Source organism: Galeopterus variegatus, unplaced genomic scaffold (genome assembly GCF_000696425.1).
Source record: "Galeopterus variegatus unplaced genomic scaffold, G_variegatus-3.0.2 Scaffold4888, whole genome shotgun sequence".
Classification (NCBI taxonomy): domain Eukaryota; kingdom Metazoa; phylum Chordata; class Mammalia; order Dermoptera; family Cynocephalidae; genus Galeopterus; species Galeopterus variegatus.
In genome coordinates, this window is record NW_007730999.1 from 90,381 (window position 1) to 115,884 (window position 25,504).

Consider the following 25,504-nt stretch of genomic DNA (forward strand, 5'->3'; position numbering starts at 1 on the left):
GGGTGGCTCCATTTGAGATGGAAAAAGTTCAGGAGGCATCCTGACGGGATCTTCTTCCCCTCAGAATGAAAGCCAGCTCCTCATCTGGGCAGCAAGTTATAAGATTAAAGGCACAGACTCCAGAGTCATATTGCCAAGGGTTGACCTAGATGGGAGAATTTGAACAAGATACTGCACTTCTTGACCCTTGATTTTGTAAGCATTTGTAAATTTCTCCAGGACTCTAAGGCTGGCCTGCTTTACAAAATGACCTCAAAGCGAAGTGCTCTAAGTTACCCATCCCATACCCTCAGATGGGTCTCGGAGACCACCAAGCCAGCATGGGAGTGCTTTGAGTGTAGGGAGCCGTGAAGCCCACCTGCCTGGCTGTGAGTCCACAGCTGGCTGAAAGTCCAGGCAATGGGAAGCCATCAGGCTTAGGTACCTTTCACCAGCCTGTGGCCATGGGGGGGCCTTCTGCTTTCACAGGGGATAATCCTCAGAATAAAGAAAGCAAAGCAGGCAAAGGAAAATCACTTCTCTCTCTTATTAAAAAGGAAAGAATTAAGCTCTTTGCTAAATAATTATTTTTTTCATGCAGCAAACTGTGAGCACCTGCTATGCACCCAGACCTGAGCTAGCCACAGGGACATGATGGGGAAAGAGATAGTTGGGGTCCCTGCCCTCAAGGAACACAAAATTGTTCTTCTTTGAGATTCGTTTTTAACTCTACCATTTACCTATATTTAAATATTTCCTGGGAGAAGCACGATTGGTGGGAGACACGTGTCACTTACCTTGAGCGCTCTTCTCGTGTGGGTGGTCTGGCTCGGGGGATCTCTAACCTGGTGATCCTTCCCATGAGGACTGGCTCATCTGGCTTTGAGATCTCATTCTCACGGTGGTGTTACTTGCCATTAACTGTTTCTACTCAGCTCCAGTCCTCGGGCACCAACTTGTTCTCCATTGTCAGCAGTGCCAACCTTCCCAGTGCAGCATTAGGGTCCTGGGCAAGATGTCAGGGACAACAGAGTGTACCGGGGTATTTGGAATATGGCCAAAAAGTGAGGCAACTTCCAAACCTTTGGCTGCCCTATCTGACGAGTGAGTGACATGGCTCAGATCATCCTGCATCTTTTTGTGATCTTGGATCTGTAAAGCCCTGAAGGTTGACAGGGAATGTGTTTAAATAGAAGGGGGAAAAACAGATTTAAACGAACAAGCTTGCAGGCCGAGCTTTGTCTGAAACTTGGAGTGCCCGTGTGCTGTAGTTTTCTAAAAGTGAACTGCTGGTGGCTTCTGGCAAAAGCATCACTTTGGATGCATGTTTGTGTTCCTTTTCTTAGGGAAGAAGAGGCGAAACTGGACCCCCAGGAGATAAAGGGATTGTAGGATGTCAAGGGGAGCGGGGTCAAAAGGTAAGGCTCTGCTGGGAATGTGCCTCTAGCGTCCTCTCTCTCTCTCCTCCACACCTCCCCTTCCTCCTTTTCTCTTTTCCTTCACATTCCCCCTTTTCCTTTCTCTAGTTACATCTATTAGTTTCCTTGTCTGCAGATTAATTCTGCTTCTTAGTAAATCTCAAGGAGTCTTGAGCATTAATTAAATTCCATCTGTAACCCCTTTATGAACGTATAGCCAGAAGCAACTAAAGAAATACACAATCATTCCCTTTCGACAGGTGGCCCCTTCCTGTTGCGAGTCTGTGAATCCACACTGTCTTTGATACTCAGTGAGCAATATTTCATTTTTTGCAGGGAGTCCAAGGATTGCCCGGACATAAGGTACTGTAGGTTCTTCTCAGTTAAATTTGACTTCCTAGTGGGATTAGTTTCCCAGTCCTCCTTTCACCTAACTGCCAGCTGTTGTCTCTCAGGGAGAACGTGGAGATGATGGGATTGATGGACTCGACGGGGCAGAGGTAAGCCATTTTTCTTCAAGTATCATAAAACTGTCATGAGGTTGATATATTTTTTGAAATTGGAATTTTGTTTTTCTTGTCTCCTTTTAGGGCTTTCGGGGATTTCCTGGGACAAAAGGAGAAAAAGGTTATCCAGGATCTCAGGTAACACTTTTCAATACATCAAAGAAGGAGAATTTGGTGATCAAGAGTCTTAATTGCTGTGTGTCCGTGGTTATGGGGGATAAAATTGATGGCTGACTTAACCACATAATGAAGCCCTATTACCACTGAATCGGTGCCACATTCCCACTTGGAGCAAGTGGGTAACTGTAATTTTCAGGAATTTCCAGCTAGAAAAATTGAAAGCATGGAAGATTCTTCTGTGTGTGTATTTTTAGAAGTCTGAAAATGAATGCTTTGGCCTGTCAGTGGATCATGTGTTCCCTTTATTGCATGAGAAAAAAATAAAAAACAAGAGAAAATGACAAAAATTATTTTGGTGGACTTGATGTGGCAAATCACAGCGAAACATTTTTTATCTTAAATTCATATCAACACCCATTAATTTGTGCCTGTTTGATTCCAAGCAGCTCTACTTTTATGTTTTTGATACCCCAGGCATACAGCTCCTGGTTTGGCTCACCAAAATTTGTTATCAGGCACAGGTCGAGCTGCCTGCCCCCTTTCAAAAACAAACCACTCAAAAGTCAAATGTTGGTGAAAATGGAAGTCAGCTTTAATTCAGGAATATCAGTGACCTGAGGAGAGATGTTAGGCTAACCCACCTCTCTGGTAAACCTGAAGAATGGCCAGAGTAAAGCCATATCAAAGGCTCAGATTTATTGAGGAGATTTTAAAGAGGGGGTTGAGGGAATGGAATGTAGGAAGTGAAAAGCAGGACGTGAGCTGTGGGAGTTCTGTGCAAGGAGCCGGGTGCAAGTCCTCGCCAAGATGCCATGTAGTTTCTGTTATCTCATCCTTGCTGTTATCTCAGGGTCCTGCTGGAGGAGTGGAATCAGCATAGCTTTACTGATGTCTTCTTTAGTTTCCCAGGGTCTGGATAGTATGTGCAAGTTTGCAACTTCAGGCTGTCTGGAAAAAAAACCTTTCTGTTTATGTAAATAATGTCATCTTGTCCTGTAACCAAGGTTCAAAATATCAAATAACCATGGGAAAAGAGGGAATTCAGAAAAATGCATGCCAAAAAAACCCCCCAAAACCAAAACCGTATCCTTTTAAATCTTTTAGAACTTGTGCAGCTTTAGATTCCAACATGGCTTCAGTCCTGCTCACTCCAACATTCTGATCCATTTATTTATCAAATATTTTTGAGCAACTGTTTTGTGCCAGGCACTGAGTTATGTGTAAAAGAGTCAGAGATGAACCCCACAGTCCTTGCCCTCAAGGATCCCACAGTGTGGTGGGGGAGACAGACATATCAATACCATGTGATGACACAGAATGTGGTAGGGGCCATGTTGTAGGCATCTACATGAGAGTCCAGAGAAGGGCACCTAATTAGGCTTGGCAAGTGGGATGGGTGTGTCCAGGAAGTCTCCCTGCAGGAAATGATCCCTGAGCAAGGCAAAGATGTGGACAAGGGGCATTCCAGACAGAGGGAACAGCATAAGCAAAGGCATGTGGATCAGGGGCACTGGGAGTTGTTCTGCCTGGAGGGAGCACTTGAGTACAGGTAGGGGGAGGTTCAAGAGGTGGCAGGAAGAGATCTGGATGGCCCTACTGGGACACTTGGAGGAGTTTGGCTTTTAACCATTAGGCAATGGGGAGCCTTTGAAAGATTTTAAGCAGCAGGATCATGATCAAACTTGCATTTTAGAGATGGTATTTGGCAGTAGTGTGGAGGGCATGTTGGAGATGACATGGTACAAGGCAAGAATGAGAGACAGATCTGTGGTGACCAGGTGAGAAGTGACACAGCCTTCAAGTAAAGCAGTGGCTGTGAGGACAGACATAACACATACTAAGGACATAACAGGGTCCAGACTGGGGTGAAGCAAGCGGGCCACGTAGTGTGCAAAAGAGGCACTCACTGTCAAGGCTATGCAGAGTGAGTATCTTCCTAAATTTTTCACCCTAGGTACCTCTTTTGCCTCCCCTAGTGCTGCCTCTGGGACATAAGATCTCCAGATCTAGGTGACCAGAGGAGCAGGAAATGGGTAGTCCATTAAAATGCCTGCAAGGATCTTGGTTTGGGCAAGTTTAGTTGGGAACAGTTGGGTTTGGCGACAATGGAATATCCTTGTGGAAGTTTCCAGCAGGTAATTTATTTACAGATGTCAGAAGTTGTTAGACTGTCTGGAATATCCAGTATAGTAGCTACTAGCCACAGGTGGCTAGTGTCTGCCATATTAGACAGTGCAGATATAGAACATTTCCATCACTGCACAAAGTTCTATTGGACAGTGCTATGCTAGACCATGAGAAGTTTTGCAATTTTTCAGCCTCACTACAGATAATCCTGACTATAGGCTTAAAACTGGACTTGGTACTCTTTGCAAAATCTGAGGGAACCTGGCTGAGAGAGAATATCATGGAACATTTTATCTAGTTGACTACCCTCCCTCCCCACCTTCCCCACAACACTTGATATTTAACACCACTATAAGAGCCTCCTACAAGCTAACTCAGAAGCTCATTTTATTTTTTTCAGGGCAGCCCAGGTTCCAGAGGCCCGCCTGGGGAATATGGAGAGAAGGGCTTCCCAGGGGATCCTGTAAGTTACTAGGGCCCAGTCGGCTCTAAATTTTATACTGGCTCCACAGTTCCTGTCTCCTTTCCCTTTGCATCTCTTGCTAACTGGTAGGCAAATGCTCATCTTTGGAGTGGGTAGCTGACAGGGTGACTAAGGGAGGTATTGACTGAGGCTCTTTGTTTGGGAGAAATCTGTGTCTGATCTGGGCTGATTATATTAAAGGTACAGAACTGGGAACTAAAGTTCCATCTTATGAATTCTCATGATATGTTGAGACTTTCAAGTTCCTTTGGGAGGAATTTTCCATAGTTTTGTTTACTGGACTTCTAGTCTTGCAGACCTCTAGATTCCGTATTTGCATACTCAGTTACAGGGGAATCTCATTACACCTTTGAGGGAGTGGCCTAAGAATGTTTGGACCAGTACAGCAGTGAAGCTGTCTTTTCAGAGAGGGGAGAATCACCACTTAGCAAGACTTTCATAATTATTTATCACCAATTCTCCTTCAAACTTAGGGAAATATTGCTTTCATATTTTCAAAAACTATATGAGTTTCAAATATGGAAAATTTTCTCACATCTCTCATCCCTTAGCCCCAAATTAGCTCAGTACTTGAACATTGTACCATTTTGCAAAAAAAAAAGGAAAGCCAATATTTCTGGATTCTAATATACTCTTTAAATCTTCCTCTAGGGTAATACAGGACAAAACAGTAACATCAAAGGACAAAAAGGCTCCAAAGGAGAACAAGGAAGACAAGTAATTGGATCTATTTTTCATACATGAGTTGATTAATTCTGTTATAGATCTAAGTAAATTTAGTAAAATATATAACCCTTTTGTGACTGAACAAACACCCCTAAGACCACATTTAAAAGAGCCTTATTTTCTTAAAATAAGGTATGTCTCTAGTAGGTCACACTTCTGTGGGCAAAATTACGAAGTTTCCAGCAAGTGATATTATTTGGGACAACTTGTAGTCTACATGCGTGTTGCTATATCTTTTTCTTCTTTAATGGATCTATGACTGACAATGTTAATATGCAGAATGATTCTGGCATGACACATTTATTCTTCTGTTTTAATGGTGCTTGAAGTTTTGATCCTGATGCCTTTATAAATTATTCAGGATCTTTTGCCTTATGATCTTGAAGGAACTATTGTATTTCTAGGGTAGAACTGGACAGAAAGGGACGCAAGGCAGTCCTAGTTCCACAGGACACAGAGTAAGTATTTCCATGGACATTTGTTTCCCCTCTTTATCACTTGTAGCCGATGCAGTGGCATTCAGAATATTTGTTGCTACAGAGTCAGCTGACAGGGCTGATAGATGGCTGGGTTTCTCAGTCTCTGCACTATTGACATTTTTAGCCAGATAATTCTTTGATGTGAGGAGCTGTCCTGTGCATTGTAGGATGTTTAGCAGCATCCCGGGTCTCTACCCACTAAATGTCAGTAGCACCACCCCTCCCCCCTATGCACGGGTGACATGCAAAAATGTCTCCAGATATTGCCAAGGGTCTGTGAGTGCTTTTGTGGGGGTGGAGTGGGGAACAAAATCGCCCCTGTCTGAGAACCACTGTGATACAGTCTGCCTTTCCCTTTCCACCTTCCAGAATGTTTTGAAGGGAGTCAATGACTTTAAAATAAAAGCCCTCCTTTAGTAGCTTAGTATCTTTGAGCTTATGTAAGAATACTATGAACTGGGTAAACATACTATACTGTATTTCTCTTTACATGTTGCCAGTGGGAAAGAGGAATCACGAATAAATTCTTGAATGGACGAGAACACTGGCGATTAGGGCCAACTCAGTGCAACCTCAAGGTCATAGGGTAACTTTATAACATCCCATGTGATATCAAGCCTATCACAGCAAAAGACAGGAACACTGGATTTCTCTGTCTTTTAAAAGAGCAACCAAGAAATCACCTTTTGCTTTGTGGATGACTGAAGTTAGAGATGATATTTATAATGTGTTAGAAACCCCTCTATTATGCACTCAGCATGTACATCATAAAAAGAGAATAATGTACAAAGTCCTAGATTTGGCCCTGAGTTTTTTTCGAGGGAACTGAAAATACTTGGCTTTCTTTTCTATTACAAATTTGGAATCTTGTCATCATTTTGAAGGCTATGGCTGATTGCCCTTCTCTCTTGGACAGATAGTGGAGAAATGTGTTTTAATCCCTCTTGCCTTTGTTTATCTTGAATCATAGTTCTTAAGGGAAAGGATTTGCAATCAGATGGATTGGGCTTCCCAGTGCTTCTGGTAAAATTCCTTGGGACTTTGCCCTCTTCCTCACACGAGAGAATTAAAATGTAATACGAGCAAGCAGTACAGCAGCAGGATGAGCTCAGTGGCATAAATTTTAAAGATAAATCAGTACTCTTGTTGGCTTAAGAGACAATACTTTTAGTTGGAAATAGCTGCATAACTGACATATCAATCAGGAACTTTTAAAAAAGAGATGCCGGGGGTGGGGGAGGCGATTAATGCTAAGACAAGCTTGTCAATTACTTTTAAGTGGCTCTAAGGATATGAAGTCCTCAGGCCCTCTTCTCATCTTTTCCCCATTTCCCTGCTGATCTCCTCCTTGGTAACTTCTTTTCTCCTGAGTTAAACAAGGTAACGTTGATATAAAACAACATCAAGCTTTTTTACCCTTTCCCCCACCTTTCCAATAAAGAAAAGAATTCTCTGTGACAGTCAGAGGATCTTAAGTGGATGACAAATTCTAAACAACACAAGATGACCCAAAACATTGCAAATTAATTGTTGTACCAGCTGGTGCCGAAACATACTAAAACCCACACTTGCAACCACAGTCCAGTCTCTTTGCTTCTTGTCTGCCACCCACAATGAAAGCTTACAAATAATATTTATACTTCTATAGCATCTGTCTTGTGCCAGATCCTGATAAAATCACTTTCAAGTATTAATTCATTTAATCCTCAGAACATATCTGTGAGGTAGATAGCATTATAATATCCGTTTTGCAGATGAGAAAATCAAGGAAACTTAGGCAACTTCTCGCCCAAGGTCAAAATAGCTAGTAAGCAGCAGAGCTGGGATTTGAAGTCAGACTGTTTCACTCCAGAGTCTGGGCTCCTAACCATTGTGGTTAAAATTTAGCACACAATTGCCCTGTGCTGCACAGGCTTTAAAAAGCAGAGCTGAGCTCCAGACTGCCTGACTTCTAAGGACATGTCTCTAACCATCACGCATACTATCTGTCACACAGAATAAACCTTATTTTATCCTTGGTCTTTAATGGAAACAGAATTGTGATGTCAGGGTAACAGTAGCTTCAACCTTCATTTACTGTTTCTTCTCTATTTTCATACGATAAGAGCTTAGATTAGTCACATCCAGAAACATACAAACAGTTGACAAACGATAATGGGTAACTTCTCCCAAAGGGTATTTGCATTTTAAAAGCAAAAAGTACCTTAAATCAAGGGGCAGAACCTCAGTGGAGAAATTCTAACCGTCAGCCAACTTGGTAGACCTGGTATTTGGTCAAGTAGTTTATTCTAAGGAACTTCGGAAGAAGACAGCAGTTCTGAAATAAGCCCTATGGCTATCTTTCTGAATAAATGAATATAACTTTTTTAAGTATTTGTTTTGTACCTAAAGTAATCATAGGTGTCACAGCACAAAGGGAACTGGAGGTTGAGATGCTTCACAGCACTCTGAAAGAGGCAGGGGCAGGGTGGGGGGCTGAGGGTGCAGATTCTATCACTGCTGTTCACGGAAAATAAGTTAGGATCTGGGGTCTGAGTCGTCTTCCTGCTTGACTGTCCTCTGGAAGGAGAGAGTGGGGAAAGACAGCCACCAGGTGGGGAACCTGAACTGACGACTCGCTCCTGGCCATGCACAGACAGATTTGGGCTTCAGGGATCTGCCAGGCTATTCTCCGGGGAGCCTAGCGGTAGCATTTGGACCACCACATAGTTGAGCAGATCCCTTTAGCTGTTTCCTCCTTGTAAAATTTCATAGAGACAAATCCCAATGGGCCCATAGGAAGCATTGTATTCTAGAATTTTTTTACTTTCTCTCAAGATACAATCAGGGGCCCAGGACAGAGAGAGATGGAGGTAACACCACTCCTCCTATGGGAAGCCTCCAATGAGCAGACAGTGCTTTGTGGGCTTTGATGGAGCAGGAAATGTAGGAGACAGGTTCTTCAGGAGGATGCAATTGTCCAGACAGCCTCTTGAGTAATTGTCAGAGGGTGTCAGACCGGAGCTGGGTTTGTAATGACTTTTAGATTGGTTTGCAATCAATCCCCCAAATGTTAGTCTGTAATTAAGTGCCCAGTGTGAGCATTTGTCTATGGAAAGCTCATTACTTATGTCAATCAGGGAATGAGAGAGGCTGGTTTGCCTCAAGGAATCCCTCCATCCAGACACCCACACACTAACACTTTGCCTTTTCTATTTCAGGGAAGAGAAGGCCAACGGGGGCTCCAAGGTGCCTCGGCAAGTATCTTTTACTTCCTGTCCTCTATGGTAGGTGGGACCAGGGAGATTTCTACCGTGCAAATGGAGGCCTGACCTTCACAGATACCTTGTAGACATGCAGAACCTGTGCAGTTCCAAACGTTGTGCATTTAAGTGCTTTTCGTATGCATTTGGAATCAATTGCAAGAGAGTGAAATTCTTTATTAGAATAAGAAACAAGCTTGCATTCATTCCATAGATGGTCTGGGAGAGTAAAATCCTAGGCAAAGTGGAGATAAGCCATGAGTCAGAAAAAATAGTACCTATGTCCTATGTAAGTACTATAAAGAGAAAATCTATATGGAAACTACATGGAGAAAATCTTAATACTGAAAAATCTTGTTCATCAGGGGGAACCAGGAAATCCCGGACTTCAAGGTGCACAGGGAGCTGAAGGATTAAAAGGTCCACAGGTGTGTTGGGATATCTCATAAATGTTGATTAAAATAGAATTATTTTGATGGGAAGAAGGCAGGTAGTTCTGTATAAAAATACATAACTGAGAAATTTTAATGTGTCCCCCCTACAATATTCTGCATGGGTGGGGTGTGATTTTGTTCAATCAAATGTGCTCCAATATTTGCAGCTCACTAATAAGCCTTTGTGGAGGAAAGGTGTGCTCTTGTGCTCACCTGGTATTGGGTCTGCATGTTAGTACTAACGAATGATTAATATCTTAATATTATATTAATAAATATCAGGATCAACAAACTAGTTTTCCATAACTGAGGCCCTGTACATAGACTCCCACGAAAGGCAGTTAGTTACGAGTTGGAAATTGTTATTTGACTGGCCTAAAGCTAACTGCATAGGGGGTGACAGTATTTCTGGAATGTCACTGATAGGGCTTTATGTGAGCCATTTGCATTTGTTCACTGTCATTTCATTAGTAGCATGAGCATCAGAAGTCAGGGCATGTCTGTTTCACTCTCTTACATGCCAGAAAGAAGCCGTGGTCATCCCTAGAGAATGGCTTTGTAACACATGAGTACTTAGTCACCTCATGGAGCCCACTTTATATGGAGCCCACTTTAAGCCTGGACTTGTCTGGCCGAATCTGTGTAGATGTACCTACTAAAGGCCTTCCCAGGACTACTCATTTTTCTTCTAGAAACTTCCAGTTTATTGGGACTAAACTGGAATTTGGGATTCTCTTGAGTGGTTCTGGGGCCCCTGAACCAAACCACAGGCTAGCAGGCTCTCTAGACTGCATAACCATGGGATCAGCTGGATCCATTCCCAGGCTTTTAGGGGTGGGAGCGACAGTTACCTCAGGTACTCAAGGACCCCTTTGATACTTAGGCAGTGACTCAAGTGTCTCCTGGACAGCCAGGGGCCATTGTATGGCTAGGGCTTTGGTAATGAGAAGCATTACTGGCACTTCAAGGTTTTCCTTCTGTGTGAGGGAACCCTAAAAGAACCACACATGTGATAGCAAATGTGGCAGAAAGATGTACTTTGATTCCTCTGATACAGGTTTGCCACTAAAATGGTTTTCTGTGCTAAGTTGAAACAACTTTGCCCTCTATTTTACACACTGATAAACACTCTGGCCCAGGTAACCTGCCCCATCAAAGGAATCCATCTAACTCTTGTTTGAATCTTACTTCCTTTTTCTATAGTTTTTATTTTCCCTCTTAGTCTGCCTTGATTTCTCCCTATAGGAGAGGGATGAAGGTCTTATACCCAGGCGGGAAACTCCTTAATAGGATCTGTACCACTGAGTCCATTGGGTCTGTCCTCAATTATTCTTCTAACACATGCTTAATCTCAGAGTTAAAAGCCTGCTTGAAGGGTTGGACCATTGCTTTTCCATGGGGGTGGTTCAAAAGCACCAGCTAAAAAAGTAATTGTCCATTGACATCACTGTATTATATTTCTTTTATTATCACAAAAGGGGTTAAATGGAAATCCTGGTGGGAAAGGAGAAAAAGGAAGCCAGGGACATAAAGGACCTCAGGTAAGTGACACAGAGACATTAGGGTCAATGGCTCCCAAACTTTATTTTCCTCTTACTACAAAACATCATATATAGTTTATTTATGTCATTTACATATGGGTTATTTCATTTTTGGATTATCTTTAGGAAAATTTTTAGCACAGCTCAGATTCTGCATAGATAGCTAAAGCACACCTCTTTCTCCTTCCCTGGGGTTTTACTCATAAAGCACAGACCCACTCCATCATCCTAAAGAAAGCATTTGGAAGAATACGAATATTGCTGAATCATGAACATTTCCTCCAAAACCTAATATGTTATTCTAGTTTTTCTAACTTTTAAAAATCATCTGTGCCTTGTCAATGGATATATATCTCCATTGATTCTAGCTATTGGAAACTGACTGTAGAAATATCCCTCACTGCTACCCAAATCTGTTTGCTTCCTAAGTTTGGCTCTTGAACTCTCCATATGACTCTATTTGTTTCCTGAATGAGTAATGAGAGTTTGGATGCTGAGGGATTTGTATGAAACATTTCTGAATCTATTCCATTATTTAGCTCAGAAAGCAAGAACTCAGAAGGCAAGGGATGCCTGTATTTGCTCCGTTTTCTTCCTAGCTACGTGCGTGAAAGACACTTTTGCCCATTGCCACATTGGGAACCTGACACCTATTCTGCATGCCAGTATGTATGTATGTGTGGTACAGCGCACAAAGGTGGCAGCAAGTGTCTTGCTCTAACAAAATCAGTGCATTGCAGCACATTTCCCACATTTGGAAATAACATGTGTCAAGTCAAGGGTGTCTTTTTATTTCTCTCGAAGGCTCCAGGTGGACTACTGATGTCCCTGCAGATGAAAACCTGTGGTCCTCTAAGACTGGACCTGAATCATCTAGTCCAGCCCAGATGACTCTCTCTGTCCTGGGAATCTGGATCTGTTATTAGGGAGTCATCAAGGAGTTGTTGGAAATGACATGAAGAAAAACAAAGTGATGCTATTGGGTTTTCTAAGAATTGCTATGACTACAACTTTTGCATCTCCCATTCCCTTTTAGGGTTCTCCTGGGCTAGAGGGAGCTAAAGGGAGCATTGGAAGACCTGGACTTTTGGGGAAAAAAGTAAGCATTATTTCTTATGATTTCAAATACTGAGAGCAAAAGTACCTCCATTCTCTTCCTGATTTTCATGTTAATTCCTCACATGATTGACTCCAAGCTCCATCAACAAACCACTGACATTCAGCTAATAGTCTTCTTCCTCCATAGAGCAAGCATTTCTAACTGCTGACCTCTCCAGGAACCCGCCCCATCTCACCAGGAGACAGGGTGGTCTCACCCATCAGAAACAACTCTGAAAAACCTCTTCACCTCCCAGATGTCCTGAATGCAAGAATGCACTTGGGGGGTGGGGGTTTCAAACTCAAATCTGTTTGTGCAGGCAATTCTCTAACTCAGCCTACCACCTCTGAGGTGACTGTGCTGGAGACTTTCAGAGGGCAAACTATCAGAGTCTGACTCCCCTGCTTAAAACCTTTCAGCAGCTCTTTCCCTCAGGGACAGCTTCCTGGGCCTGTGACCCGTGCAGTCACAGGGGGCTTAGCAGAGAAGGGCCCCTGCTGGGTTTAATGCTCTGCTGTCATGGTCTTAAAACTTTTTCTCCTGTTTAAGTGTAAGGCTGCGCAGCGCATGTCCCTCCTGCAGGCCTGCCAGCTTCTCTTCAGGGCCTCTCAGATCACTCTTATCCCTCCCTCACTCCTTCCCCAAGCTCGTGTGACTCACCCTTCAGGCCTCAGCTTTCCTGCTCCTTTCCTTTAGGCAGCCACCCCAGAACCACCAAATCTGATGCAGACCCTTTTCTTTGCTCCCACTGCACCCTGAACTTTACCACACAGTGTCATAATTGCCTAATTGTTTCTCTTCCTGACCAGACTATGCTTAGTGAAGGCAGGACCACATCTATCATGTTCAGCAATTCCTTTTCCAGGATGATAAGCAATTGTTAACACCTCAGCAAATGAATCAACCTTCCCTGGAGGACATGTTCTACTCTTTGCCTTCTCCTTTAAACCTTTTAAACACTGGGAAAGCATCACTGGCATCCACCCCTGGGCTGTGCCAGATGTTTTCTGCTCACCTTTGGGAGGATCATTATTTGTGCCCTACGCCTGGTCCCCTTCCCGAGTGCTGACCCCTCACTGGAAACCTTGAGTCTTCCCATCCAGTGGACAGAACTTTCTATGGTGGGAACCCGGTTTAGTTTTACTGATCTTTAGCTTTTGTCTCATTTACTAGGGAGAACCTGGAATTTCTGGAGTTCCAGGTCCTGTGGGGCAAGCTGGACAGCGAGGAAAACAGGTACAAAGTTTTGAAACCCCTCCCTTCCCCAGCTCCAAGTGCTCAGTCCTGAGCTAAAGAGAAGGGAGCAGACTCCATCAGCCTAAGCATCTGGGATGTGGAAGGTATTTCAGCATCTAGGAAGATGTGGAGACATTTCTCCCACCCGCTTCAGCTCTCGTTCCATAGCTGGTCTGTTAAAGTGAAGGAGAACAGGAAGGGGCAGAAGTGGGAGGAGGCGGATAGCACCACGAATGCGTTAGCACAGGCCATTCAGTATTTTAACGACCAGTATGCTCGTATAGATGCACATCAGCAAGCAGCAACATCACCTATTTCTCTCCCCTTCTTACAAAACTCTAGGGTGAAAACAAGAGATAGAGGAATACAATAGGGTCAAGAAACAGGACCTCACTTTCTCAGGCCTGCACTCTGTCCTAATGGCTCTGGCTGTACCAAGATCTCAGCTCACGGACCAGCCAATATAGGGACAATTATTTTATTTTATTATATTTTTTAAATATGTTTGTTATAAATGTTATGCATAGGTATTGCAGAAAATTAACCAGGCATAAGCATTATTCGCAATAGCCAAGATAGGGAATCAACCTGAGTGTCCATTAACAGATGAATGGATAAAAATAACGTGGTGTATATACACAACAGGATACTATTCAGCCTTTTAAAAAAAAGGAAATCTGGTCATTTGTGACAACATGGAAGAACCTGAAGGGCATCATATGAAGTGAAAATACCATTATGATCTCACTTTTATGTGAAGTACAAAAAAGTTTAACTCATAGAAACAGAGAGTAAAATGGTGGTTACCAAAGGCTGGGGTGATTGGGGAGATGTTGGTCAAAAACGAAAAAATTTTAGTTACATGGGAAGAGTAAGTTCTAGATATCAGTTGTATATCATGGTGATTATGATTAATAACAATATATTGTATACTTGAAAATTGCAAAAGAAAAAAAAAAGAAAGAAGGGAAAATAATGGTAAATAAAACTAAGGAGCTAAAGGCTTATGGGGAGCACATGGTAAGGGCAGAGCACGTCCCTGACTCACAGCCACACCCCACAGCCCGTTGCCTTCATGAAGGCTTTCAGTCTTCCCCCACTGCAACTTCCATCCATGAAATTAAATTAAAGTGCCTGTAGAAATGGCACAGCTATTTTATAGTCTTAAAAGTGCTTATCTTTTTTTGCAATCTAATTTGAAAGTATGAATACTCAAAAAATTAGAAAGAAATTTACAAAGTATAAATGATGGGAAAGGGGGAAGAAAAGAAAAATTACTCATAATCCCACCATTTTAAGATATATATCTATATATAACAAAAAAAGATTACTCTATTTTTCCCTCTTAACAATGTATCATGAGCATATTTCCATATCATTACATTTTTCCCTCAACATCACTTTTAATTGCTTCAAAATATCCTACCGAATGCATACATTTTAGTTTGTTTGACCAACCTCTTATTATTGGATATTTCATTTGCTTTCAGTTTTCACTGTCATAAATAGCACAGCAATGAACATTCTTGTATGTAACTAAATTTTTGGACAAAACCATAATTAATTTCTACATAGAAATTTCTAGAAGTAGTATAGCTGGGTCAAAGAATATGTATGTGTTTAATTAAGACTTTGAACTCTCTTGCAAAGTATCCTTAGGAAAATATATGGATCCGTGTGTTATGCAGCAGAGTGCTTGCTTTAGGGTGTCCACACTGACAATGGATATTGTCACTTTTTTTTTCATCTTTACCATTGATAAAAATGGTATCTCAGGACTGTTTTAGATTGCATTTCTTTGGTTACTAGTGAGGATGAACATTTTTTTCTATATGTCTATTGGCCATTTGTAATTCTTCATGAGGAAATTCCTTTCCCATATTCTCTAGACCAGCTCTTAATTTTCCAGGCGAGAACCTGCCATTGAGCCCAGAAGTCCTGAATGACTATCCTTCCTCTGCTTCCTACAATGGGTGCAGAGTGGAGCTAGAGAGAGAGGTGCCAGGGATATATCAGGAAGTAAGGAGAACCCAGCAACGTGCATGTTCCTAGGGCTCAAGGTCACCAATTAGACCCCTTTCACCTGTAAGAGTCCCCAGTGTTTCTCTTCTGACACCATAATCTCTCCAGCATAGATTACAATTAATTTTCACTTTAGAGAAATTGAAATGAACTGGTGTGTTTACAGGGAGATGATGGCATCCCAGGCTATGGTCCTATGGGACAAAAGGGAGTAAAGGTAAATATGGAAAACAATTATTTTTTTAATTGATGAATCAAACCTAAATAATACAATAAGAACTGATCATACTGTGGAAGTGATGTGTTGATTTATTTATGTTTTCTGCTGAAAATTATAGGGCCCAAGGGGATTCCCTGGAGATATGGGGCAGAAGGTATTGTGGACATAACCTTCTTTGGAAATTACCATGATCTGAACCTTCTACTTGAGAATTAAGATAAGGTTATAGGTCTGAATGAAATAGGATGGGAGCATGGAGGGGAAGCAGAGTTGTTTTCCTTGGGCTTCAGGATTAAAGGCCCATACTTAACCCCTGTGAATCTTTATATCAAAAAAGACTGTCCTGTCCTTTGTTGCCCGATGTCCCATGTCTTGAAACCCTACCTCCTGGTGTCCTCTGCAGTTTAATCCTCTGTCCTCGTCTTGCTTTCTCTGCCTCCATGATCTCACACAGCACTTTTGGCTTCAGTTATTGCTGTTTGTGCTCCGTTACTGTGATCTGTACTTCGTCTCAACTAAAAGATTCCAATATTTTTCTCACTGGTCTCCTACTTCCATCTTCTCACCACTTTGGTTAATCCCAAACCCTGCTGTCACTTGATTTTTTCCAAAGCAGAGCTTAATCATTCTACTTTTCTGATCAAGCATCTGCCATGATTCATTCCTCTTGCCTATCAGACTGAAATTCATCTCATGCCATAGAACCAGACACACCTTCCATTTCAGCCAGAGAAGCTCACGTTATAACTGTTTTATACACTGGAATTCTGTAATATGATTTCCTTTTTTAAAAAAAGTGTCCAGAACGATGTCTTCAACATAGTGGATGCTCAAATTAAAATATGAAATATAAGTTAAAAATAGAATGGCTAATTAGTCAAATCAGATCAACTATAGGAGAATAGGAAAACAGTCAACTTCTGAATCTTCCTAAAAGTGTTTTTAATTGATGAATTACCAAAACAGATTATTTTCCTTAGGTAGAAAAGGGTACAAGAAGAGACTATAAAAATAATTGTTAGGAAAAGAGTTCTCATAGCAGAGGGTCAATTTTCTAAATACTGATAAAGGGAGAACATTAGCATATTTCAATTTACTGATAAATATGAAATAAGTATATTGGTAAATAACTTAAATTGTTTCCCATCAAAGTCAGAGTAAATATTTTTTTTTACCTGTAACTTTTCCAGAAATGATTCGTGAATTTAGAAAGTAATTCATTATTTGGTATTTTATGTAGTCAATACTCCATATATTTTCCCTGGTTTTCAAGCATTTTCTTTAGATATTTTTAGTAACTGGATAGCCACTGAATTTATACTTATACATAAACATTTGCTTTATCAGAAAATTAAAAATAGTTTGGAGAATATCTAAGTGTACCAATGACTTAGTTCCAAATGACAGGAAAAGATGACATTTAATGTTATATTGGCTTTCGTTAATATATAGTATAATTGATATAAGATCAATTAAGTTTTGGTTTGGAGAGAATATTTTTTATTCCTTCATAGCAAGTATCATAACATCTTGATTTCTTACATTTGAATTTTCAGGGTGATGTTGGCAATCCTGGAGTTCCTGGGGGGCCTGGACCCAAAGGATTTAGGGGACTAACGGTAAGTGGTGTATAATTCCAGAAATAATAAATATTTCTTTGGCAGGCTCTGGCTTTTATGTTGTAATAATAAATGTGCATTATCGATCCAACCCAAGGGTATGTGAAATACCACTTGCTAGCTATGACTTTTAACACACCTTCTCAGGATCTCTTCTTGTAACGAAGAGTTGAACTTAGTGACACCTAAGGTCACTTTCAGCTCTAAAAGTCTGTAGTTCCTTGAATCGGAACTATTTTAAATATTTAAAAATTGATAACTGGCTATTCCAAGAAGTGCCAGTGCCTTCCAGTCTTTTCTAAGGCACATATTGAATCCCAGAATATTAACCCTGTGAGTGGAAATAAAGCTGACATCTTCCCACTGTGTCCCTGAGGGTTTTCTGGTGATCCCCCTATCTACAGGAAGGTCGTATGGGGTATTCATTTTAAGGGTTTAAGGAGGGCTATTGAGATCGTCTAATCAGCAAAGTGCAAAATAGAATGTTATCCTTACTTAAAAACAAAATGCTGAGACAAGCATCATTTTAAAGTTTGAATGCAATGTCAGTGGTCACCACTAGTGTGAAAGAGATGCTGTTCAACAGATACTTTTCATCTGACTGATAAAATTCATTAGTGGTCGTATGCATCACCCTGAGGTATGCAAATGGCATAGCCCACTCGTCCGTCCTCTTTTGTGTGGGGAATCACTTTTCTTACTTAATCTTTTACAGATGGAGGTTTTGAGTTTTGTTTTTTTTTAATTAGATATCTGTGTGCCCCAGTATATTTGCTTTTCCTGTTAGCACCAGTTTATGACTAATTTAAATTTAAATGCACAGCCAGTGCCAGAACAAAGTATGTCACTAAATGAACAGGCTAAGAGGGGAGTGGATGTTTACCAGTAATTAAGAATGGGGTGGTTTATATTACAAGTAGCAATTTACCTAGCTTGAATTAATAGCCACTATCTTTTAAAAACAGTTTTTTTAAGAAGTTATAAATTCTCATCAAAACTGAGGTAGTCCCTATGGATAGTCAATGTTGAAACTAATGTATGTTCCTATCTGCAGCTCACCATAGGCACAAAAGGTGAAAAGGGATCTCAAGGACTCCAAGGCCCTCCTGGACGGAGAGTAAGTACACCCAGAAGAACTGAGTTTCTGGGAGGTTCGATGGAAAGGGCACAGGGTTAAAGTCCAGATTTTGCCTATTACTAACTGTATGCCCTCGGGCCAGTCACTGGGTCTCTCATTTTATTTCTATAATGGGGATAACAAGTCCTATTCTAACCACCTCAAAAGGGAGCTGTGAGGATCAGATAATCAAACACTCTTTGTAAACTATAAAGTGCAATGCAAATATTAGCTGTTATGTTGATTTGTTACGAAAGCTTTTGAAATAGGGATGGGATTGCATAAGCTTCACGAAGGTGTTCTGGCAAAGTTTCATCATGTGAGACAGGTTGATAGAATTCCCCATAACCACTGTGATTGCCTTCCTATCCTCGAAATTTAGACTCTAGAGAGATTTGGAAATATAACCGCAACTTTTTCAATTATTCCATTACAAGAGAACTGTCACCTCTGGAAGCATTGCCAAGCAGAGTCAGGCACATCTCCCACTAACAGAATAATCCATCTCTCTATTTTGGTGCCTCTCATATTGTTGCAATGATTTAGTTACAGGTCTTTCTCCTCTAACAAGCACAGTCAGGTAAGAACTAAATATTGCCAGCACCTGTGTTTGTGGAAGAGACCCAGGCAGAGTTGCGTAAAGAGTAGATAAACCACTTATCTTGTTTTGTTCATCTGAGTTTTTTCTGACCACCTCGAGGGGTTCTTGAACAGGGAACTTTACAAAGAACACAAAATGTTTGGATGGTTTTGTGGATAAGAGAATCCATAGTAGAATGAGAATCAATTAATTGCAAAGGATACCCTGACACAATCTTTTCTTTTGTAAATATTCTTAGTCCTGGGGGTTAATCTAGTCTCTGGGCCAATCTGGTTTGCTCTGGATTTATCTCCTTTCCAGATTCTGGGGCTTTCATTTGGAGGCCCCACATCTTCCTGGTCTTGTGCTTGGCCTGGCTGGTCTGGACTGGAATGTGGCTTCTTTGTCACCAGCCCTTGATCCTCAGCCTCTGCTTAAGAACTTGCTCAAAGTTGTTCTTAAGTTCATTCTTCCAGGACATACTCTTCATGGTTCTGATCCTCTGTGAAATGTGGAATGCCTACAGACAGATAATATTTATTAGCCAGGAACAGTTTCTCTTTCTATCTAAATGGCTGTGCATTCTTCTGTTTTCTGCCATAACTTGTAAAAGAAAGGATAAGACTCTGCATCTTTTAGTGAGATACATAATTTCTTTGTTTGGGTCAGAAAGATAACATGCCCCAATGGGTAGAATCATGGGTGGCACAACAGTTCTTGTTAACACCAGCAGTACACAATAGGCCACACCTCGTTCAGCAGACATTTAACTGTTTATTGGATGGATAGGTGGAAGAATGGTTGGATGAACAGATGGATGGACAGGTGATCCAGTTGTCATCTAGAACAGAGGTTCTTATGCTGACATCCCCAATTGAGCTTCTGGGGGACAATAAAATTGTACAAGTGTGAACACGTAAGAGCATTTTTCTGAAGCAAGCATACTAGCATTCGTTAATTGTCCAAAGGGATCTATGTGCACAATTTTATCAAGAACCACTGCCAATAAGAAGGCTAATCCTGATAAAAGGAAGTAAGACAGGGAAAGGAGAAAAGCACAAGCTGCCGAGAAAGCGGGGCCGATTTCTTTCACGAAGTCTTCTCTGATTCATCTCACCCAGTTGTTTGTATTCCTTTACTCCATAACCTCTCAGCATTTACGAGCTTAGTGTGTATGTTCTTCTCTCGTGTAATGCCCATTTTGCTATGTAATCATCTTTGGTTCTTTCACATATGTAGAGGTTGTATCTTACTGCCTGCATTTTAAACTTCTTGATTTGAAATGTAACTGTACCTCTGAATATTCAGTAAATTCCTTTCCTTCGTGCTGCCTTTTGGAAAGTCTGCTGTTTACAATTTTAAGCATTCTTATGGGACATGCCTTCTTCTAAGTATTACATCTTTAGTATAAATATCTTTAAGAAATACTTTCATTTCCTTGCATTTTAACACCCTAGAAAAATAATTCAGTTCACTTTGGGTAGACATTAGCTTACCTGATTTCACACTGACACAAAAAAGTTTATACCCTTGATCTGAGTAGGGAAAGTACATTTTAATTAATCCACTGGGTTCAGGAATACTTTACTCTCTGCCAGCTGTGCTTTTAAGAAAAACTGTTTTTGTTTTCTCTTGTTTTATCCCTAGAGACTTCAGTTCACCAACCAATAGCTTTCTTTGTTTCTGTTTTCCTAGGGCACTAAAGGCGCACCAGGGCAGCCTGTATATTCTGTATGTATCTCTTTATTCATGAAATAAAACCCAACCAGTCCACTGGGAAGTAAACATAGCCACTTGGAGATCATTGTACTCATGTTTCCTTTCTCTATTTTTTTAAATTACAGCAATGTGACCTGATCCAGTTCGTGCGGGGCCATAGCTGTGAGTATCTGAATGTCATGGAACAAGAGCATGGGTGGTTAGTGAGGGCGCTTAGGACTGAATGTGGTGTGGGGATGTGGAATCAGCAGGCTGGGTCCCCGGGTGGAGATGCCTCTGTAACAGGCTTGCCCCAAAGACCTGCTGTAGGGGCGTCTCACATCAAAGGTGGAAGGAAAAGAGGTAAAAGTGCCTTAGCTCATGAGGAGTGATGCACACAGCGAGAGAAAACATGCATATGGGAATCAATTAGAGACCGACTCTAAAGGTGTGTGAATTAGCTCACATTAATATAACAATTATGTACAAAAGGACTGAGAGGGCACCGTGTTAAAGGGGTGATCATGGGCGTTTGGGTTAGTTGTTTAGTTACTTGGTTAAGGAAGGCTGCTGGGATGGAGGTAATTGGATCTTGTTATGGGGAAGTGATGGGAGTGACAAGAAAATAGTTTCAGCAAAGGAATAAAGCAGGAATCAACAAATAGAGTTGTCTTTGGTTATCAAGAAGACGGAAATGAGACAGAAAAGGCCCAGTCGTCTCCTTTCTGAAAACTTATCCTAAGGAAATAAAGCTAAAGAAGGAAAAAATTATAGGTAAATATGGTCGTTGAAATATTATTCATTAGAGCAGAATGATTAAACATTTAGCATATTTACACTTGTAAAATAATTAGGTTATGATGCATTGTCTTCTCATAAAATATTAAGCAGATATAGTTTTTATGAAGACTCAATCAGAATATGAAAAAAATATGAGCATCAAAAAGCATAAAATTAAATTGAATCTTCATTATTTTTACATATAGGTAAATATATATACACATAAACAAGTACTAGAAGCAAAAATAGAAAAATGTAGCCGTCGATCGTGTTAGGGTGGTAGAATCGTAGGTGAATTGATCTTTCTTCATTATGCTTCCATTGTGGTTCTTATACAGTCACAGTCAGGAGAAGGTAAAAGGGGGAATCACAGAGACTTCTGAAGGAGACTGGATAAACGTAGTCATCGCAATTATGTGGCGGGAGAGAACAACAAAAAACAGGTTTAAAATGACTGCCAGGCCAGGGGGGGAGAGGCTTAGTGTGACTGTGAGTGAGGACGCAGATGGGGGGTTGTGAAGGGAGATAAATCGGTTGTTGAAGATGAGGCATTTAAACATTTTCAAGGTAGAGGCATGTGGTGTAGACCCTAAGTGAAATAAATGATCAACAGGCAGCCGATGAAATAGGCTCTGACAAGGTGCAGGCTCAGGGAAGGAGGCTCGGATGTCAAAGTCACGCAAGGGCTGGTAGCCCTTAAAACCACATGGGTGGATGAGGTTCCCAAGGACGTGAAGCTAGAGGGTCAGACATAGAAACTCAAGGGATGAACCCGGGAAGATCTCTTGGCAAAATAGTGGGGTCAAGGTACAAGAAAATGGTATTTCAGAGAATGGGAAGTCCTGCTGAACAGGAGCAGCCTGAAAGACGGCAAGAAGAAGGAAGCCAGTGGTGGGATGATTCAGAGGACGGGATAGTGAGAAACACTGCTGGGGAGGTGGGAAGGCTCTTCAGCACACAGGAGCAGGTGGGGACTAGAGACCAGGAGCCCAGGGAGCGAAAAGCAGCAGAGCCATTGCAGGGGAAACGAGCGTGGTGACCACACTCCCTCAAGGTGTTGCCAGTCTCCTCGGCAAACTCAAATGATGTCTTCCTGGGAAGACCAAGGGTGGGTGGACGGGCCGGGGAAGGAGGACCACCCCTGAGAGCGTTTGGGATTTGAAGGGAGAAGTTTTCCAACATTGAATGAAAGGATGAAAGGAGTTATCCAGTAATTTAGGGGGTCAGGGAAGAGTGAGCAGGTTCTGTGACCACAGAGGGTGCTGATTGGATAGAATGGAACTCCAGAATGCAGACCGGAGATCAGGCTCTGGGAGACAGGTCTTTAGAGCTAATTCGAACAGCCTCCCTTTGCAGATAACATCACCAAGGCCCTGTCTAACATTCCTTGTGCTTCGGTCCTGCAGCAGCTCTCTACCACACAGGGATGGCGGCAGAGTCCTGAGCTGGTGGCTGAGACCCTCCTCTGAGAATAAAATAAGGGGGGGACAAGGAGACGGCAGGGGTGGTTGAGAACAGAACAAGAGGGCTCAAATGATTAGTTTTAGAGGGAAAGCCATAAATAAAGTGGATTTTTAGAAAAGTAAATTAAAAAAAAAAAAAACAAAGAAGGAAATACCATAAAAGAGGTCAAGTCGTCTCCCCCAAAGTCACCCGGCTTTGCCAGCCTCAAACCCAGTAGCCTTGAAACTGGGCTTAAAATGAATACCTGGAGGGCTCAGTCAGAAAGAGGGGACCTGTTTGAAGCCTTGAGATGCAGAGGAGGCTGTGGGTTGTCTGGCTGTCTGGTGGCAGTCAGCATCTCAGTGACCACAGGATTAAGACAAAGAAAAGACATCAACAGGGTTGATGGAGGCCACAGTGCTGGGCAAGTGGGATGGAAGGCTGGTGTGTTGCCAAAGTCCATAAAATCTTTTACTACATTGTCATGACTCATTTGCTTCCTAGGAATTGAATAAACTGAACATGGAAATTGTCAGCCTGTGGTTTTTTAAAGATTTACCAACACTTGCCCTGATTTGTCTCAGGTTTACAGAGTAAATCACTTAGAGAAACCAGATGCTGTTTTGCTCAGAAGAAACCCCTTGGGGGCTTTTCCCTTCCTCTCTCTGGATGCAGAGATCACTCAGAGGAGGGTTTTATGTGTTATTATTTATTTACTTATTTATTTTTTATTTTAATCAAAGACAAAGTTCATTTGGAAATCCCTCTGTGGTTCTACAGGAAAATAGCGGTTTCCAAGGTGTTCATCAGTGAAGAAAATTAGACCCCATATTCTAGCCTTGCATTGCTGAATGACCCTCAGAAGGTTATCAGAAAAGAAACAAAACAGATGGTATCTCAGTGTGGTTTTGATTTCCTGAAGACTGAGTGATGTTGAGCATTTTTTCATGTGTCTGTTGGCCATTCGTATATCCTCCTTTGAGAAATGCCTATTTAGCTGTTTTGCCCATTTTTTAATTGGGTTACTTGTTTTTTTGTTGTAAAGTTGTTTCAGTTCCTTGTATATTCTGGATATTAATCCTTTGTCAGATGTATATTTTGCACATATTTTCTCCCACTCTGTTGGTTGTCTTTTAGCTCTGTTAATTGTTTCTCTTGCTGTGCAGCAGCTTTTTAGTTTGATATAATCTCATTTGTTTATTTTTCCTTTGGTTTCCCATGCTTTTAGGGCCGTATTCATGAAGTCTGTGCCCAGTCCTACTTCCTGAAGTTGTTTCTCCTATGTTTTCTTTAAGAAGTTTTATTGTTTCAGGGTGTATATTTAATTCTTTAATCTATTATGAGTTGATTTTAGCATATGGTGAGAGGTATGGGTCTAGTTTCATTCTCCTGCATAGGATGATGACATAGGCTAATATCCAAAAGACTGTGAATGATAAGTGCTGGTGAGGTTACGTAGAAAAAGGAACTCTCATACATTGTTGGTGGGACTGCAAAATGGTGCAGCCTCTATGGAAAATGTTATGGAGGTTCCTCAAACAATTGCAGATAGATCTGCCATAAGACCCAGCTATCCCACTGCTGGAATATACCCAGAGGAATGGAAATCATCAAGTCAAAAGTATACCTGTTCTCCAATGTTCATTGCAGCACTCTTTACAATAGCCAAGAGTTGGAACCAGCCCAAATGTCCATCATTGGATGAGTGGATATGGACAATGTGGTATATCTACACAAGGAAATACTACTCAGCTATAAAAAAGAATGAAATACTGCCATTTGCAGCAACATGGACGGAGCTAGAGAGAATCATATTAACTGAAACGAGTCAGGCACAGAAAGAGAAATACCACATGTTCTCACTTATTTGTGGGAGCTAAAAATAAATAAATAAATACACAAATAAACTGGGGGGGGGAGAAGACATAACAATTACAATTCCTTGAAGTTGATATGAAAAGTGAACAGAAAGGACATTGTTGGGAGGGAGGGGGGACAGGAAGAGGGAGGAAGGTTTTGGTAATGGGCCACGATAATCAACCACATTGACAAAATAAAATAAAATTTAAAAAAGAAAAGAAAAGAAACAGAACAAACTGAATTTCAGCTATCTTGCCGTTCAATCAGAGGGTCAACTATTCTGCTTCTAAGACAAGAGATCAGTGTTTCAGTTTCAACCAAAATCCTACTAAAGTCAGTTGGTCCTGGCTCACAAGGGGAAAAGGTCAGGAAATTTCACAGATAAATAAAATTCTGTGGACTTCTCCCTCAATCCTTTAACCTTGGCTTCCTGTACCTTACAAATTATCCTCATTTGCCATAAGAGTCAAATATAATCTTAAGCTTTGTTGAAATTTTGTGTTTTTTGGATTATTTTTAGTCTGTGTTTCAAAAATGTAACAGACTCTTCTCTCTTTCTCCTTTTTATAGCTTGCTGGAAAGGTGAGTATTCTCACCACACTGCTTCTTGCTGAAATAATTACTGAGTTGTGACAAGACCAATTTGAAAGAAACCCTTACCCCCGTGGGAGGAAGGATGTCTTCCTCTGATGCAGGCTCTTCTGTCTTTTGATTGTGACTGTAACTGTCAATGTCAGGTTTTGACCTGATTGTAAAATGGTGATTCCCAACATC

At 41.3% G+C, this 25,504-nt stretch overlaps 1 protein-coding gene across 1 annotated transcript in view; it reads left to right on the forward strand.

The window, feature by feature from the left end:
• COL6A5 (collagen, type VI, alpha 5) overlaps nt 1-25,504 on the forward strand; it is an 82,299-nt gene that overhangs the window by 28,950 nt on the left and 27,845 nt on the right. The window contains exons 13-31 of the mRNA XM_008588538.1: nt 1,326-1,397; nt 1,734-1,760; nt 1,853-1,897; nt 1,988-2,041; nt 4,551-4,613; nt 5,286-5,351; nt 5,765-5,818; nt 9,040-9,075; nt 9,447-9,509; nt 10,994-11,056; nt 12,093-12,155; nt 13,329-13,391; nt 15,580-15,630; nt 15,752-15,787; nt 17,190-17,252; nt 18,307-18,369; nt 20,645-20,680; nt 20,794-20,830; nt 25,301-25,312. Coding sequence (XP_008586760.1) covers nt 1,326-1,397; nt 1,734-1,760; nt 1,853-1,897; nt 1,988-2,041; nt 4,551-4,613; nt 5,286-5,351; nt 5,765-5,818; nt 9,040-9,075; nt 9,447-9,509; nt 10,994-11,056; nt 12,093-12,155; nt 13,329-13,391; nt 15,580-15,630; nt 15,752-15,787; nt 17,190-17,252; nt 18,307-18,369; nt 20,645-20,680; nt 20,794-20,830; nt 25,301-25,312 — 967 coding nt within the window. The remainder of the gene's footprint in view (nt 1-1,325; nt 1,398-1,733; nt 1,761-1,852; nt 1,898-1,987; nt 2,042-4,550; nt 4,614-5,285; nt 5,352-5,764; nt 5,819-9,039; nt 9,076-9,446; nt 9,510-10,993; nt 11,057-12,092; nt 12,156-13,328; nt 13,392-15,579; nt 15,631-15,751; nt 15,788-17,189; nt 17,253-18,306; nt 18,370-20,644; nt 20,681-20,793; nt 20,831-25,300; nt 25,313-25,504) is intronic.